General features: G+C 42.7%; 1 protein-coding gene across 3 annotated transcripts in view; it reads right to left on the bottom strand.

The window, feature by feature from the left end:
• rab4b (RAB4B, member RAS oncogene family) overlaps nucleotides 1-15,624 on the bottom strand; it is a 29,238-nt gene extending 13,614 nt beyond the window's left edge. For all 3 annotated transcript variants that reach the window (XR_014569776.1, XR_014569777.1, XM_083773787.1), the window contains exons 1-2: nucleotides 15,391-15,624; nucleotides 3,883-3,963 (exon numbers count right to left, since the gene is read on the bottom strand). Coding sequence is in view for 1 of the 3 variants with exons in the window: in XM_083773787.1 (XP_083629913.1) it covers nucleotides 3,883-3,963; nucleotides 15,391-15,406 (97 nt within the window). In the remaining 2 variants the exon portion in view is untranslated. The remainder of the gene's footprint in view (nucleotides 1-3,882; nucleotides 3,964-15,390) is intronic.
• Between the last annotated feature and the right edge of the window lie 737 nt (nucleotides 15,625-16,361).

Below are 16,361 nucleotides of genomic sequence, written 5' to 3'. Positions count from 1 at the left end.
CTATCCACTGACAGTACTGGAACTCCACAAGTCTTTTCACTAAGACTGGAGGACATGCATCTATATGTGATTGCGTTGGCATTATTAGATTTAACCCATTTAGACCTGACGTCAAAATAAAAATAGAAAATAAATCCACATTTTCACGATTTTTCAAAAATAGCAGACCTACAAGCTCGTAGCGCGCCACTCGGTGGCGCGCTATGAGCTTGTAGATCTGCTATTTTTCAATAGCTAAATTATAACATAATGTTTAAAACACCAACATGGGTTAAAATATTATTCACCAAAGCGAAATGTATCGAATCTATTAGAGTAATTTGATGTGATGACCAGCAGTGGTTCCCTATGGAGACACAGATAAGGACACTTTGGCTGGCCATCAAATTATCGTCTTAGGAATGCGACAAAAAACTAAAATATCCATGAGTTATCCCTTTAATGCTCGTGTGGTTTAATAGTATCTGCGCAATTTCAATGAAATGAAAGACTTCTTTGTGCTAGGCCTGAGATTCTCCACTGCAGCAGAAAGACAATTGTACTTTGAATCCATTCTGAGTTTACTAGACTAGTTATAATATGGGATATTGTGTTAATAGCGCAATGTACGATTTTGACATGTGTTTACAATGTCATGTTTAGCCCAAGCACTTATTCAGAATATTAATAATGTACATAATGTACACTCTTTACAGTACACAAATCACCAGGTCAGTCAGTGTTCACGTGCAGAACTGTGGCCTTGGCCAAAAGTAGTGGCACCCGAGAGCTTAAAACTAAACTACTAAAGCACACAGTGTTTAATCTCTGTGTGCTTTAGCGGGTCTCTCTCTCTCACATTAGCACGTGTCGTCTCCGATGTAGCGTTTCCAAACGGTGCTGCGCTGCAGACAGTACAACAACCTTCAATCCATCCAGGTGGCGTTTCAACTTCAAGTCTCCGTCAGATTTCATGCCCCGACAACTTTGAACAGCACAGCACTGCACTGCTTACACAATGCTGGCCAACTGTTCACCCATTCTGGGTGGAAACCCCTGTTTGGTGTTTTAACTAAGCATTATGTTATGCTTTATCTATTGAAAAATAGCAGATCTACAAGCTCATAGCGTGGCACCGAGTGCCGCGCTACGAGATTGTAGATCTGCTATTTTTGAAAAATCACGAAAAAGTGGCGCAAATCTTTGAATATCTATTCTTTCAGAGCGAACGTTTTTTTTTTTTTTTTTTTATTAAGATATTTTTTTGCGGCTTACGCCTTTATTGATTTTTTAAGGGATAGAAAGTAGGCTGACAGGAAACGGGAGAGAGATGGGGGGATGACATGCGGTAAAGGCTGTGTCGGGTCCGGGAGTCGAACCCGCGGCACACCGCGACTGGATCACCAGTCCGGTGCCCAGACCGTTACGCTACGGCCTGGGCCAGAGCGAACGTTTTTAACGGGGGGGGGATCAACATTTTCATATGGTGGTCAGCGGCCGATTACATATATATTTGGGGGTCCTTGACATGAAAATGTTTGAGAACCACTGACACAGAAACATGGGGTTTTTCAGAAAACTTTAGAAGACATTTGTAGAACCGTCCTCAGGTCGAAATGGGTTTATGTCAGCAGTCTACAACACGGTCAGGTTTCTGTGACTGACCGGTCTTCTCATAATGTTGTTATGAATACAGTCTGTACTGTGCTTATGAATACAGTCTTATGAACACAGTCCGTCTGCAAGAGGAACCTGCTGTAAAGCACGTCCACATTAGAGGAAGTGACAGTTTTATGGCTCATCTTATTAGCATAGTGGTTGGTTAATGGTTCCCAAACTTTTTCATGTCAAGGACCCCCAAAATTACTCCCACGGACCCCCAATTTATATTGTATATCTGAGAGTGTACAAATGGACATTTGGTTCCATTTGTACACTCTCAGAGTTACAGTCCCATAAGGGTCCATTTGGTTCCTAGCCATCATTTAGCTGGGGACCCCCTGGAACTCCCTCAAGGACCCCCCTGGGGGTCCCCGGACCCCCACTTTGGGAACCCACTGTTCTAGCATGATTGACACAGAAGACTAAAATAAGTGTTGTCAGCTCCCAGGAGAATAATGCCTTATTATTATTAATTAAAGCCTGTGACAATGTGTCCACCACGACCTCATCAAGTCAGACCTGATAAAAGGTCCAAACGTTGTCGTTTTAATAACGTATTCTCCTGGGTGGTGACACATAGTTTGCAGACTTGTTTTTCTTCTCCCAGTGTACTGTACATATGTATTGTTGTCCACCAGCGCCTGTCATTTTTACCATGCTTCCCTTTGGACAGCATTCTAAACATCATTATCATCATTAAAGCTGCTATAAGTATAAGCAATAACATGTCAACATTTTAATGCCAGCTCGACAGATGTTATGACAAATTGCCACCCTTACTGGCAAGGGTTTTATTATGTGAAAACCTCTCACGTATACACTGTGTGTGTGTGTGTGTGTGTGTGTGTGTGTGTGTGTGTGTGTGTGTGTGTGTGTGTGTGTGTGTGTTACATTATTTGGAAATCTCACGGCTATAAAATCTCATTTAAAACATCCCTGACAGCTGTGTGTGTGTGCGTTTAATAGTTAGGGCTGACATTTTAGTTCATGATTAATTATCGTACAAATAAATAATTGCACTTGAGAATTTAATGATGCTTTTGGCATTGAACATTGTTAAAGCCTTTGTAAACAAAAGTTGTACAGGGCAGATATGACATAAATAATAATGAAACTAATAAGTGTAATAACGGCTGTTACAATAAATTATCAAAGTAAGTCAAGTTAGGTTTCTCTACAGCAGCGGTTCCCAAACTTTTTCATGTCAAGGACCCCCGAATTGACACCAATTAGCCTGCGGACCCCCATTTGAAATGATGTGCGAGGGACCCCCATAAGAGAAGATTTGTATTACGGTTCCAGCAGTGATTCTCAACCATTTTCATTTCAAGCGTTATTTTGTGCAAAAACTCCTTATTGGCTATTTCCCCTACCATAAGCCCTAAATTAATTGCATTGAATTGAATTGAATGGGAATTGAATGGGGCTATGGGGTGTTGTGCTAATTCGCTTATTTCCATCGCTCAATTTTGTTTTCCTTCATAATGTAAATAATATCCCAAGCGGCACAATTTACTACTTATTTAGATGGAAATAAGCGAATTAGCACAACACCCCATAGCCCCATTCAATTCAATGCAATTCATTTAGGGCTTATGGTAGGGGAAATAGCCAATAAGGAGTTTTTGCACAAAATAACACCTGGACCTCTTTGGTGGGAACGTAACGACTACAAAGAAAGGTAAGAAAGCCTTCTAGCATGGCATTCTCCTTTAACATGAACTGGGGGTGCTTGTACTCAGACCCATAATAAGGGTCCATTTGGTTCCTAACTATCATTTAGCTGGGGACCCCCTGTAACTCCCTCAATGACCCCTGGGGGGGGTCCCCAGACCCCACTTTGGGAACCAGTGGTCTAAACACAGTATGTGTGGATACGATGTGTGTATTTTTACGTTAATATATTTTTTGTTTTTGAAAAATATTATAAAGTTCATAACGAGGCGCTATGCTTGTAGATCGGCATTTCTTTTGTTGCCATTTCTCAAAAGATGAATTCATACAGATAGCCATTTAAAAATAGCAGATCTACAAGCTCAAGCTACGAGCTTGAAATTTGAAATATCAAAGAGCGACTGACATAGAAACATGGCTTTTTCTGAAAACTGTCAGGATGTAGAAGACATTTTTAGAATCTGATCTCGGGTCAGAATGGGATAATTAGGGTGGCCATAAGAGGGTTTTAATAGAGTGTTATTAGCATTCATAATTCTATTGATGTGTGTAAAACTGTAAACTTACACTTGCTCTCAATGAACTGGTGGAGGAGGCAGGACTTCCCGGCCCCAGCACTGCCGATCACAAGGAACTTGAACAGGAAGTCTGGAAAAAAAAGCAAAGAAGAGTTTCAGAATAATATAAACCATGCCATGGTCCCGTCTGGCATCCTCAGGGGCCACGCCTTACATTTCCCTTTTGGTGCTTTATTAAAGCATCATTATGTTATGCTTTAGCTGTTGAAAAATAGAAGATCTACAAGCTCATAGCGTGGCACCGAGTGCCGCGCTACAAACTTGTACATCTGCTATGTTTCAAAGGCTAATAAAGTACAGTATAACATAATGCTTAATCCATTTAGGCCTGACGTCGAAATAAATAAAAAAAGTCTTCTGAAAGAATATTATATTCAAAGATTTGTGCAACATTTTCACGGTTTTTCAAAAAATAGCAGACCTACAAGCTCATAGCGCGCCACTCAGTGGCGCGCTATGAGCTTGTAGATCTGCTATTTTTCAATAGCTAAAGTATAACATGATGCTTAGTTAAAACGCCAAAACGGGTTCCCGTCCCAAAAGGGGTTCCTTCCCGTCCAGAATGGGTTTAACAAACAGATCGGCAGCCACGTCTATGGACTTTGGGGCAGTGGGGAGACAGCAGCCAAAGTCTATGGACTTTGGGGCAGTGGGGGAGACTCAGTGGGAACAGAGAAAGGAGGAGCGTCAGAATGAGTCCATTGCTGCAGCTTTCAGAGGAGTGTCATGTACATCGCGGCTATCTTGGGAACTCACAGGAATTCTCCAGCTGCTTCTTACAGATGTCGCGTGTGAGGAGAAGAGAGTGGCTTCTTCTTTGAGTCTTTAGGAGAATACAACCCACCGCCCACAACCCACACGACCCCCCCCGAGGTCAAAGAGACATGGAGTCCTCTCCACAAGCAAGCGGCACTACGGTTTCCGTCCAAAGGCTGGCTTTGTGTGCAGTGACCAGAGAGGACAAGGGACATCTGCATGCGTAGGCAGGGCCATACTGTACATCCATGAGATATACTGTATGATAATGAACAAATAAAACAATATGGGGATTGAGGACTGAGAGGTACGGTATAGTGTGTGTGTACTGTGTGTGTGTGCGTGGGGTAAGGGCGTGAAAAACAATAACAGACAGACAACTAGTGCTTAGGATTTAAACCTAGAGGTCAATAGAAAACAGAGCCTGAGGCGTCAGTAATCCCTCTATACATAAAAGGAAACAAACTAATCCTGGTCTCTGAACTGCCTCCCCCTGGCCAGCCTGGGGCGCCTGATGGAGGGGAAAGGAACTGGTCTCTATACTGCCTCCCCCTGGCCAGCCTGGGGCGCCTGATGGAGGGGAAAGGAACTGGTCTCTATACTGCCTCCCCCTGGCCAGCCCGGGGCGCCTGATGGAGGGGAAAGGAACTGGTCTCTATACTGCCTCCCCCTGGCCTCCTCCAACATCCCACATCCACTGACACATGCTTCAGAACATCCCACTCCACTGACACATGCTTCAGAACATCCCACTCCACTGACACATGCTTCAGAACATCCCACTCCACTGACACATGCTTCAGAACATCCCACTCCACTGACACATGCTTCAGAACATCCCACTCCACTGACACATGCCTACTGTATTTGAACGACTATTAAACGTGAGGTAGACTCGGGGCTAATACTGTGGCATGGTCATGCTGGACCTCCAAAAGGTGTTTTTGATGTTGTGCATCATTAAACTGGATGAAATCCTACCCAGGAGGGAGGAGAACGATTGGTTGACATCAAAGGAACCATGTTCTCTCCCCTCCCAGTGAACTGTGGGTTTCACCAAGGAAGCTAATTGTTCCCGTTTTGTGACAGGTCTGAGCGACAAAATGCAGGTTGAGGAGGCTCTCAGTTCGGAACTCACCAAAATACAAACTTGGCTTACCGATAACAAACTCTCACTACATCTCGGAAAAAACAGAATCCATTATTTTTGGGTCCAAACATGCTCTCAGTAAAGTAAATGGAAATGATTTCAACGTCAGAGTTGACGATAGTAATCTCCAGCAAAGACATTACATATCTTGGCTGTATTCTTGACAACAAACGTTGTCAGATTTCTGTGCAGAATTTCCTCGTTTGTTAACAAAACTACAATACTCTCAAGACTTCTAGCGGGAGCCCCAATTCAGCCCTACTTTGACAATGCTTCAGCTATAATGACATGCCACGGTTTAAGTAGCATATCCAGAACTGCCCGCCTGGTAAATGATTATACCAGGATTACTCTGGTGAGATTACAAACCAGGTAAACGCCCCATCATGGCCATGAATATTCAGCTTCACACAAGGTCAACACAGCACTGAGAGTCAAAGAGTCCCCAGAGGACAGGACAGGGGATGAAAATTGATCTTTTGTTCCTCTGTGACATTTAAACACGTCATTATGCAGGAGGTGCTCTTGAGCCACATTCCCTTCCTTGACGCAAACAAATTGTGTGTGCGCGTGCGTGTGTGTGAGTGTGTAAACATGGCTGTTTTCTCAAGTAACATAACCTTGAGATCAAATTCATGCTCCAACAGAACTGCCACAATAAGCACAGGAAGTGCTTTTGTAGTACAAGTTAACAGTACGTCACCCACACTGGCTTTCAACAGAACGTGACGGCAACACAACTAACACACACACTCCGTTTACAAAGCTTGCCTCAGTTCAGTTCAGTTGAGATTAATCCCAGACATCACCCAAGCACAAGTTAACCCATTCTGACCTGAGATCAGATTCTATAAATGTCTTCTACATCCTGACAGTTTTCTGATAAAGCTATGTTACTATGTCAGTCGTTCTTCGATTTTTCAAAAATAGCAGACCTACAAGCTCGTATCGCGCCACTCGCTTTAGCTATTTTTCAATAGCTAAAGCATGACATGATGCTAACACCAAAATGGGTGCCCGTTCAGAATGGGTTAATCCATTTTGGGCGGGAACCTTTTTTGGTGTTAGCATTATGCTATGCTTTAGCTATTGAAAAATAGCAGATCTACAAGCTCATAGCGCGCCACTTGAGCTTGTAGGTCTGCTATTTTTTTTAAATTGAAGAACGACTGACATAGAAACATAGCTTTTTCAGAAAACTGTCAGGATGTAGAAGACATTTTTAGAATCTGATCTCAGGTCAGAATGGGTTAACCAATGGTATGAAGACAGTGGAGGAGACAGGACAGCAGCGCTGCCATCCACCCGCCATGCCATGCCAGCCTGTGTTTAGACTAACGTTAGTGTTACCAGCCTCGGCACACAGTGTGGGCTGGTATTGTTTTTTCACCTTTTGAATCAGTGTTTATACTGGACAAATGTGGCTTTATTTTTGGAAACTGGGAACAATGGCCTCCAATATAGCATGCTAATTCTCCAGGAATAGGATAGGAATAGAATAGGAATATGCGAAGTATAATTTGCCTGTTCTGTGATCTTGATGAAATTGAAAACGAAGCTCACTTTTTGTTTTAATGCTCTAAATATGACGACTTGAGGGATATTTGGGTTAATAAGATGTATTCTATCCGAGGGAATTTCCTAGATTCAAATGACTATGTAAAAATGGAGATATGTTTTGCCAAAGGGTCTTTTGTTGTGGCAGATTTTATATTTGTCAGGCTTGGGAAAGAAGACAGAGTACTTTGTATAAATCTGAGTTGTAATATAATTAATTATGTAATGTAAACATGCTGTAAATGCATGAATTATGTAATGTAAACATGCTGTCTTATAAACCCATGAGGGTTTGGGCACATTGTGTGCAGGACACGGAAATAAATAAACAATCAAAATAGAAAGGCTGCAGTTTCTATAAACTTGGGATGATGTCACTGGTAGCAGACAGTGGTACTGAACTGTCCACAGCCCTCCTCTGAGACACAGACCAAGTAGATAGAAATGCTGCCGTTATGTTGGGACAGAAGACACTTGGTTTATGCACAACGTAGTACACTATGCTGTCAAAATGTAAAGAAATTAGTGATGCACCGAATATTCGGCCACAGACAATATTCGGCAGAAAATGGCAAAAAAAAAAGCATTTTCGGCCTATTCGCTTTCGGCCCGAATAGGCAGAAAATATATCATAAATTATAAATAAATAAATGTTTTATGGACCCATAATAGTGATTATTATGTTAAGTTAAGTTTTGCCATAACCATTTATTTTGCCATAAATCAGGTAGCTTTAATGGTAGGAAAAAAATATATATAATATGAATCATATTCAGATATTTGGTATTCTGTTTTCGGCCAACTAACTGTTTCCTATATTCGGTTTTGGCCAAGAATTTCCCTTTCGGTGCATCCCTAAAAGAAATCAATAAAAATGATAAATTACAAAAAAAATAAAATGGTACCGTAATTATCATCATAGTGAGGACCAATTATATGTAAGGGACCAGTTGCTGCTTGCCACACAAGTACACACTTGTTACACCACAATGCTGTCGACAACCTTCTTCTTGAACTTTCTGTGCTCAGGTCTGAGCAAAAATAAATCTCAAATACCATCTGAGCTTTTACTACAAACACATCACTACTGTTCCAGTACACAGTGACCTCTTGGTTGGTACGCTTGGGAAGATACATAGTCACAGACTAGTGCAGTCCCCATGGAGACTGCAGGATAGCGTGGAGGCTAACTAACACAATCAACAAGAAACAAACTCATTTATTTTCCTACTGGGTTGCTGGTCCTTCAGATCGGCGATGCACAGATATACTGCCGTCAGAGAGATTGAATAGATACAGATAATGGAGTTGTGACATGATAGAGCTTCATTTCCCTGGTATTGAAATATTATGCCGTACTTTTGCAATGAGGAAAGTCCTCCAACATGGACTGAAACGTGCTCTTTTGCACTCTATTATTATTATTATGCACAGTTATTACAAGCATAAATGTATCAATAGAAAACATTGAAAGAAACATAGTATCCAGTCTCTAGTCTAAACTCCTTTGTTCTCCCTTTCAATGCAGGTAACCTTAACCCATTTAGGCCTGAGCAAAGATTTGAGTCAAAAACGTTGGCTCTGAGACTGAAAGAATATATATTCAAACATTTGCGCCACATTCACGATTTTTCAAAAATAGCAGACCTACAAGCTCGTCGTAGCGCGCCACCGAGCTTGTAGATCTGCTATTTTTCAATAGCTAAATTATAACAGAAATGTTTAAAACACCAAAAGGGGTTCCCGCCCCCCAAATGGGTTAAATTATACTGGGTTGCCTTGCCTGTCTTTCAGATTCCAAGTCTGGGGTCAGATATTCACACAATTATACAAAGTGTGTGTGTGTATGTGTGCGAGTGTGTGCGTGCGTGCGTGCATGCGTGTGTGTGTGTGTGAGTGAGAGAGAGAGGAGATATAGCCTGATTTCCCTAGGACTACTATTATAGCAAACTACACATACAGTTAAATGTGTCACGTGCTGTGGATCTGTCAGCCTTCAGCCTTGTGACACACAGAATGATGTCAACCATGACATAATGAAGCAGAACAGGTTATACCAACCTTATAAATAATCATTTGAGTCCAGACAGTCAGTCACTCAAGGCTAAAGCTCGTCTACGTAGTTCTTCTCTTTAAGTATAGTTTTAGTTTAGTAGTTTACCGGTAGTCCTAAACGTTGTAACCTAAAATTATATAAATCGCAATTAGTTGAGAAAATAATCGCAATAACTTTGCATAATGGCTATAATATTTGCATAACGTCGAGACGTCTCCATAAATGTTTAATAAAATAGTGGAAATAGCAGATCCACAAGCTCTCAGTGCATCGCGTTGTGAGCTTCTAGATTCCCTGGAAGACGATGGAAATGTTCTTCCACGCCAAAAACTAACCGTTAATCTCAATTATTTGTATAGACATTTAATCGTCTCGTGATCGTGACAGCCCTAATCCAAACATGAGTCACTCAACATCACCTTCTCTTCCAGTCAGACTCCATTTAGTACAACCCATTTTGGGCGGGAACCCCTTTTTGTGTTTTAAACATCATGCTATAATGTAGCTATTGAAAAATATCAGATCTACAAGCTCATAGCAGGTCTGCTATTTTTGAAAAATTGAGCACCACTAATACAGAAACATGTCAGAAAACTGTCAGCATTTAGAAGATTTTCTTTTATTTCAACGTCAGGCCTAAATGGGATGAACATAAATGAGAACTGCCTGTGTGTCTCCATCAATTACGGTCCATTGCGTGTGTAATACACGGAAATGGTTTCACAATGACTATACTAAAAACACTGCACTGAAAATGAAAGAATGAGCGGCTTCTGTTAGAACAAGTTGAACCACCCTCGTGCTTCCTCATAATCTTATACTCCTGCTGGCTCCTCTGAAGAGAGAACCCAGTCCAGATCAATAGGGATATCACAGTAGCATTAGTGCCGCGGCACTTAACCGCATAAATCCGGCACGCTAGCGTAGTATGTCTCCTAGGGTTTCAGGATGGAAGACATGAATAGTGTGTGTACTATATACAGTATGAGAGAGAGAGAGAGAGAGAGAGAGAAAGAGAGAGAGCAATGAAAAGAGGGTGAAGGTGTGACATTTCAAAACAGCAGGGTTTTGAATATCCGCTCCATTGTCCTACGTCGTTCACGGATATCGTTGCAGAGGGTGAAGACGTATTATATGAACACATTATGTAGTTAAACAACCAATTGATCCTAATAGTACAGCGGCCTACACATAATTATAGACGAGTGACAAGTCCACACAGACAAGGCTGCAGCTTGTTTTGTTGCTTCCATCAAGTCTGACAGTGTGCGATGCATAGATGGACAGACCTTTGTTATTAAACCATGTGGGGGAATTCAGGTGTCGTTGCAGCGACAGTAAGTTGTAAGTGTGAAACTAAAACACACAGGCTAGGTACAGCGTACAGGTAGAGGGGTAGTATGATTGATTAAACCATTCTGAACGGGAACCCATTTTGGTGTCAGCATCATGTTATGCTTTAGCTATTGAAAAATAGCAGATCTACAAGCTCATATCGCGCCACCGAGTGGCGCGATACGAGCTTGTAGGTCTGCTATTTTTTGAAAAATCGGAGAACGACTGACATTTTTAGAATCTGATCTCAGGTCAGAATGGGTTCATCAGACCAGTGTGTGTCCAGCGGAAACCTCGTATGAATCTGATCTCAGGTCAGAATGGGTTAATACTCCCCCTTTATGTATGTATACCCAGTCAGTGATGCTAATAGGGTGCATTTTGCATCCCAAAACACAGATTATTGATAATGGACCCATCCGTGGACCTTTCTGGGGGTCCCATGGACGCACTACTGTACTCGGCAGCACTGTACTGTAACGTTGGTGGTGCTTTTCAATTTACTTATAGTTTATGTTTGCAGAAACTTGTCGTTTGTATAACTCTCTCAAAAATGAGGGCGAGGCGCGAGCATTCCGGTATATCAAATTTTGTATTTTGGTTTGACGTCCATCCCAAATACAAATAAAATCACACCTGTGTGAAGTGAGGGGCGCTCTATACATCATCTTATTCTGGCCAATCACAATTTGCGTCCTTACCTTCGTCTAATGTTTGTGTTTAAAGCAGAGCATGTGAGCGGAGCGGCCGATAATTTCGCTCTCGACGGCTTTTGTTACGCTCGCTCCGCGCTCACGTTCATCTCCCCCCACGCCGCTCTACGCTCGCTCCGCGCTCACTTCAAAATCCACACGCTCCGCTCGCGCTCACATGCTCTGTTGTAGCCCATCGTCATGTGTCTAAATCCAAAAGAACAGATATGTATGTAAACTGTCGACACGCCATGAGCGGTGCATTGGTGATTTGTATGTCTACGTATTCTCATGGACAGTCCGTGAAGCAGATTACGCGTATGGGGCTGGGCTTGAGTCTGAGAGCAGGCCCGGCGCCAGGATGAAATGACTGAGAGGGCAATTGAGATTTTTGAGGGGGCACAAAGGCAAAGAGGTTGATACGAGGTGCGCGATGCGAGGCGCGCACCTTAAACAATAGCGGAGAGAAAGGCATGCTTGGATTGGTCTCATTTATTTAAAACGATAAGCATTGAAGCAACAACTGTTGCAGCCTTCATGAAAGCAGTGACGCACAAATAATTAGGCTTAATAAAACATCTGACCGTAACAAGTCAACTGCCTGACGCAGGCATTACCTCTCAAAAAAAAAAATATATAGCCTATAATCAAAGCTTCTCTTCCGATTGAAACTCAACTAAAAAAAAGCACCAGTCCTGGAGCTCCAGGCGCGCTAATTTGCGCCGCGGTCTACGCCACTCTCAGACCCTTCCGACGAGGCTCTTTCTTGGGGTAGAAAAGTGTGGATGACCGCAGCTCAAATTAGCGCGCCTGGAGCCCAGGAGGTCAGGGGCTTTTCCCCCTGTCCCATGCGTGACATTTGACACTGTACACCACTTGTTCTTTGTTCTCCTTGCATATTCTAAAATGCAACCACACTTTAGATTTATTTTGTGGCAGCATGAGTGCAGGCTGCTGTGTGTGTGTGTGTGTGTGTGTGTGTGTGTTGACTTCCTTGTTGTTACCACGAGTAGTGAGGGGGAGAGGGGAGGAGGCGTTGCGGTGCTGCGAGGCGCGAGCATGGCTCGCGGACCAAATGGGGCCGTCTCGCGGACCAAAAGCGTCCGCTTTTTTTTTAATGACTATTCGATTCAAAATTTAAAAATCGATTCCCGTGCGTATCGATTGAACATCGATTAATCGATTTTTTTGGGTCAGCCCTACTAGCATCCCTCTAAAAGGGTATGCACATTGCACAGGGTTCTGAAAGGGGCCAAGTCTGTCTGACCATAGGCCCGATACGTCGCCTCAGTCCCTACGCTCATGAGCGTAGGGACTGAGGGAACAGGGTTCTGAAGGGGGCCAAGTCTGTCTGACCATAGGCCCCGATAGTTCCCTCAGTCCCTACGCTCATGAGCGTAGGGACACTAGCAACACTAGCGTTGACTCCCACTGTAACAATATAATGCGGAAGTGCTCATTCTACCTCAATGGGATAGTTCCAATGTTTGGAACTATATAGCCCATAAAAGGCACCCGCTTTGCAGGCGAGATCAAAGCGTGTCGCCGCCACTCTCTTACTATTCCACTCGGGACTGACCATACCATACCATACCATCTTTATTTCTATAGCACATTTAAATAACAACAAGTTGTACCAAAGTGCTTTACAATAAAATAATAAAAATCACAGCTTCATTTAAAAAACAAACAACATACAGTACACAGTGTCACTTTCAACATCAAAAAGCTCATACTATGCTAGGAAAAGCCAAAGAATAAAAATATGTCTTGAGGCGTGATTTAAACACCTGAAGAGTGGGGGCCTGTCTTATGTGCAAGAGGCAGCTCATTCCAGAGCTTGGGAGCTGCGACTGCAAAAGCCCGGTTCCCTCTGAGCTTCAGCCTTGATTTAGGCACCACCATAGCTGTCGGTCTCTCTGCAATGTCTGACTGAGTTATCATGCATAAGTCATACCAACAGTAAATTGTATAATGTAAGAAGCCAGAGCATGCATATTATATCCCTATGAATGAATGGCTATTGGTGCAACAGTGGATGCAATGCACTGCTGACTGCTGAGTGACCTCCACTGAGAAGTTAATGAGAAACTCAATACTGGCTGGAAGCAGGTGTTGCTCCCTCCCAGTATAACAACCAGTGAGTGACTTTACTGATACAGACCCAAAACAGGTCACGTTAATCATCTACGAAACGAAAAGGGTATAATTTGTAAAAGAAACCCAAAATGTTTTCACTGAAAAAAGCATCATGGTGCATATACCGTATGCTTGCAGTGTACACACACGCCACGCCACGCATGCATTGATGACAGGAGTGTCGGTTCAATTCACACCATAATCTGCAGTAGCTATAGCTACTTCTACATCCCTGATTGATTGATTGAAGTATATAACAGTTTGCAGAATGGGTACATTTCACATGAAAGCACGTCGGAGCAATGCTCTGTCGGATGATAGTATGCCTCCCCTAGCCCTAGAACGGCTCTTGTTGTTACATACAGTATGTACAGTATTTCACATACAAGAGCCATAGAACACAGCCATATATTTGTGGTAGACCGTTGCATGTGCGGCATAAATGTGATAAATGCTCCGTTTGTACTCACCCATTAAATTATTCCAAAGACGTGGAGTGAAAAATGGTCCTCTAGTTTTATATCCATGTGAAAGTTCTGGCACAAAACGCGTATTTAGTGAATTATCTCCACTTTTTCAAGAGATGCACACGGACATCTTTCTCTCCGCGCGAGGGGGGGCACTGGAATATCGATGAACCGATTTTAGATACTTCCTGTTGTCATCACAAATTCACCGGAGAAACACAAAAGTTTGGGTCACACAATTGGCAGGTGCTTTGCGATAGGTGCTGGGTAATTAATCACACCACCTGCCAATTGTGTGACCGCAAACTTTTGTGTTTCTCCGGTCAATTTGTGATGACAACAGGAAGTATCTAAAATCGTCCCCTCGCTGGAGAGAAAGGCGTCCGTGTGCATCTCTTGAAAAAGTGGAGATAATTCACTAAATACGCGTTTTGTGCCAGAACTTTCACATGGATATAAAACTAGAGGACCATTTTTCACTCCACGTCTTTGGAATAATTTAATGGGTGAGTACAAACGGAGCATTTATCACATTCATGCCGCACATGGTAACGGTCTACCACAAATATATGGCTGTGTTCTATGGCTCTTGTATGTGAAATACTGTACATACTGTATGTAACAACAAGAGCCGTTCTAGGGCTATGCCTCCCCTAAAGCATTACACTTGTTTACAACAGGGTCCACCTTTTTCAATTCATCAGAACATTTAGAGACGAACAAATATACACTTCTATATATATATTTAAAAAAAAACAGACATGCATGACATGATTTAATTATGATAAAGCAGCAAACTACATATAATAATAACGCGATATCTGATGTAAAACAGTCGATCTAACTTTTTAGTTGGCGACAACAAACATGTCACCACACCACCATCTGTTATATTTACAGTCCCTGTTGTTGATAGAAGATAAGATGAAGGTATCACGTTTATACCACACACTGTAGTGGGGGAAACACGACACTCTGATAACAATGTGGCAGATGGAGAACTAAGAAGGTTCATTGCCGCTACAACGTTACAACGTCATTTAGCAAGTTGAAGCTAACATTAGCAACAAACAGCTAGCTGGAGAGAGAGAGAGAGAGAGAGAGAGAGAGAGAGAGCTAGTTAGCAGTAACTGCTAAAGAGACAGCCTATAGTGTGTCGGTTGCCAAACCAAAAGCACAGATCTACAAGCTTAACAATGTGTCGCGCCGCCACCAGCTGTCAGCTTGTAGATCTGTGCGTTGTTGTTGTTTTCATGGCCAAGCGACACACACCCGCCTCGAGCGATATGCTGGAGCGTATATAAATACATAAAAATATGAATGTTGACAGACAGACTACACATACCGTATGTCTCAGACATGTCGGCTCGTCTCGAGGTATCGAAGGAGGACTCACTCGACCCGACACGACAGGCTTTGTTGTTGTTGTTGTTGTTACTGTAATATTTCCCTTGATATAATAGTTGATGTTTTTGTTCTGCTGTCTGTCTGTGAGGTTTGGCTGGCTGACAGACAGATGGATGTGTGTTGCCTCCCTCCGCACTCTGTCTGTCTGACTGACTCACTGCTGGTTTCCTGCTCTCTGTGCAAACCATGACGTCACCACGACGTGACGTCAGTCAAACACGTAATGGATGATCGTGTGGGGTCAAACAGGTACGGTCGCCCCTTTTCCATCTCCCATCTCGCATCTCGCCCCCGCGAAAAGTGAAGGACGGTCGCCCCGGAATTTCAGAAAGTGAAGTTAATTCAACAGCAAAATCCGGTGAAACACTGTTGTAAAGTAAGGAGTAGAGCGTATCTCTCACTCTCTCTCTCTATGCAGCATTGAGGGGGATGTGGGGGGTGGGGGGATCGTTTGGGGATAATGTTTGCGCTTCAAAGGCAGAGTCTCACGGCTGTACAAAGTTGCTAATTAAGACTGCACTCCCAACGGAACGAATCATGCAGTGTCCGTGACATGGAAAAGTAAAGAATCACTTCTGTCCGTGACAATAACCAACCTTACAGTTTGAATTGTACTCTACACTCGCACATATACAGCAAATATAGGCCAATGATATAAGTGTGTGTGTGTGTGTGTGTGTGTGTGTGTGTGTGTGTGTGTGTGTGTGTGTGTGTGTGTGTGTGTGTGTGTGTGTGTGTGTGTGTGTGTGTGTGTGTGTGGCAGATCTAGTGCTCCTCAGTCAGATAGGCTTTATTTTGTTATTGTCAAATGTGTTATTTATTGTCACTCGTATTCTCAACATAAATAACATTTATGATCAATCAATCACAGTTCTAATAGGCCTACTTACTGAATTACATCTGAATAGC

This window comes from Protomyctophum parallelum (genome assembly GCF_964188405.1).
Source record: "Protomyctophum parallelum genome assembly, chromosome: 9".
NCBI lineage: Eukaryota > Metazoa > Chordata > Actinopteri > Myctophiformes > Myctophidae > Protomyctophum > Protomyctophum parallelum.
This window is presented reverse-complemented; position numbering and strand designations above follow the sequence as displayed.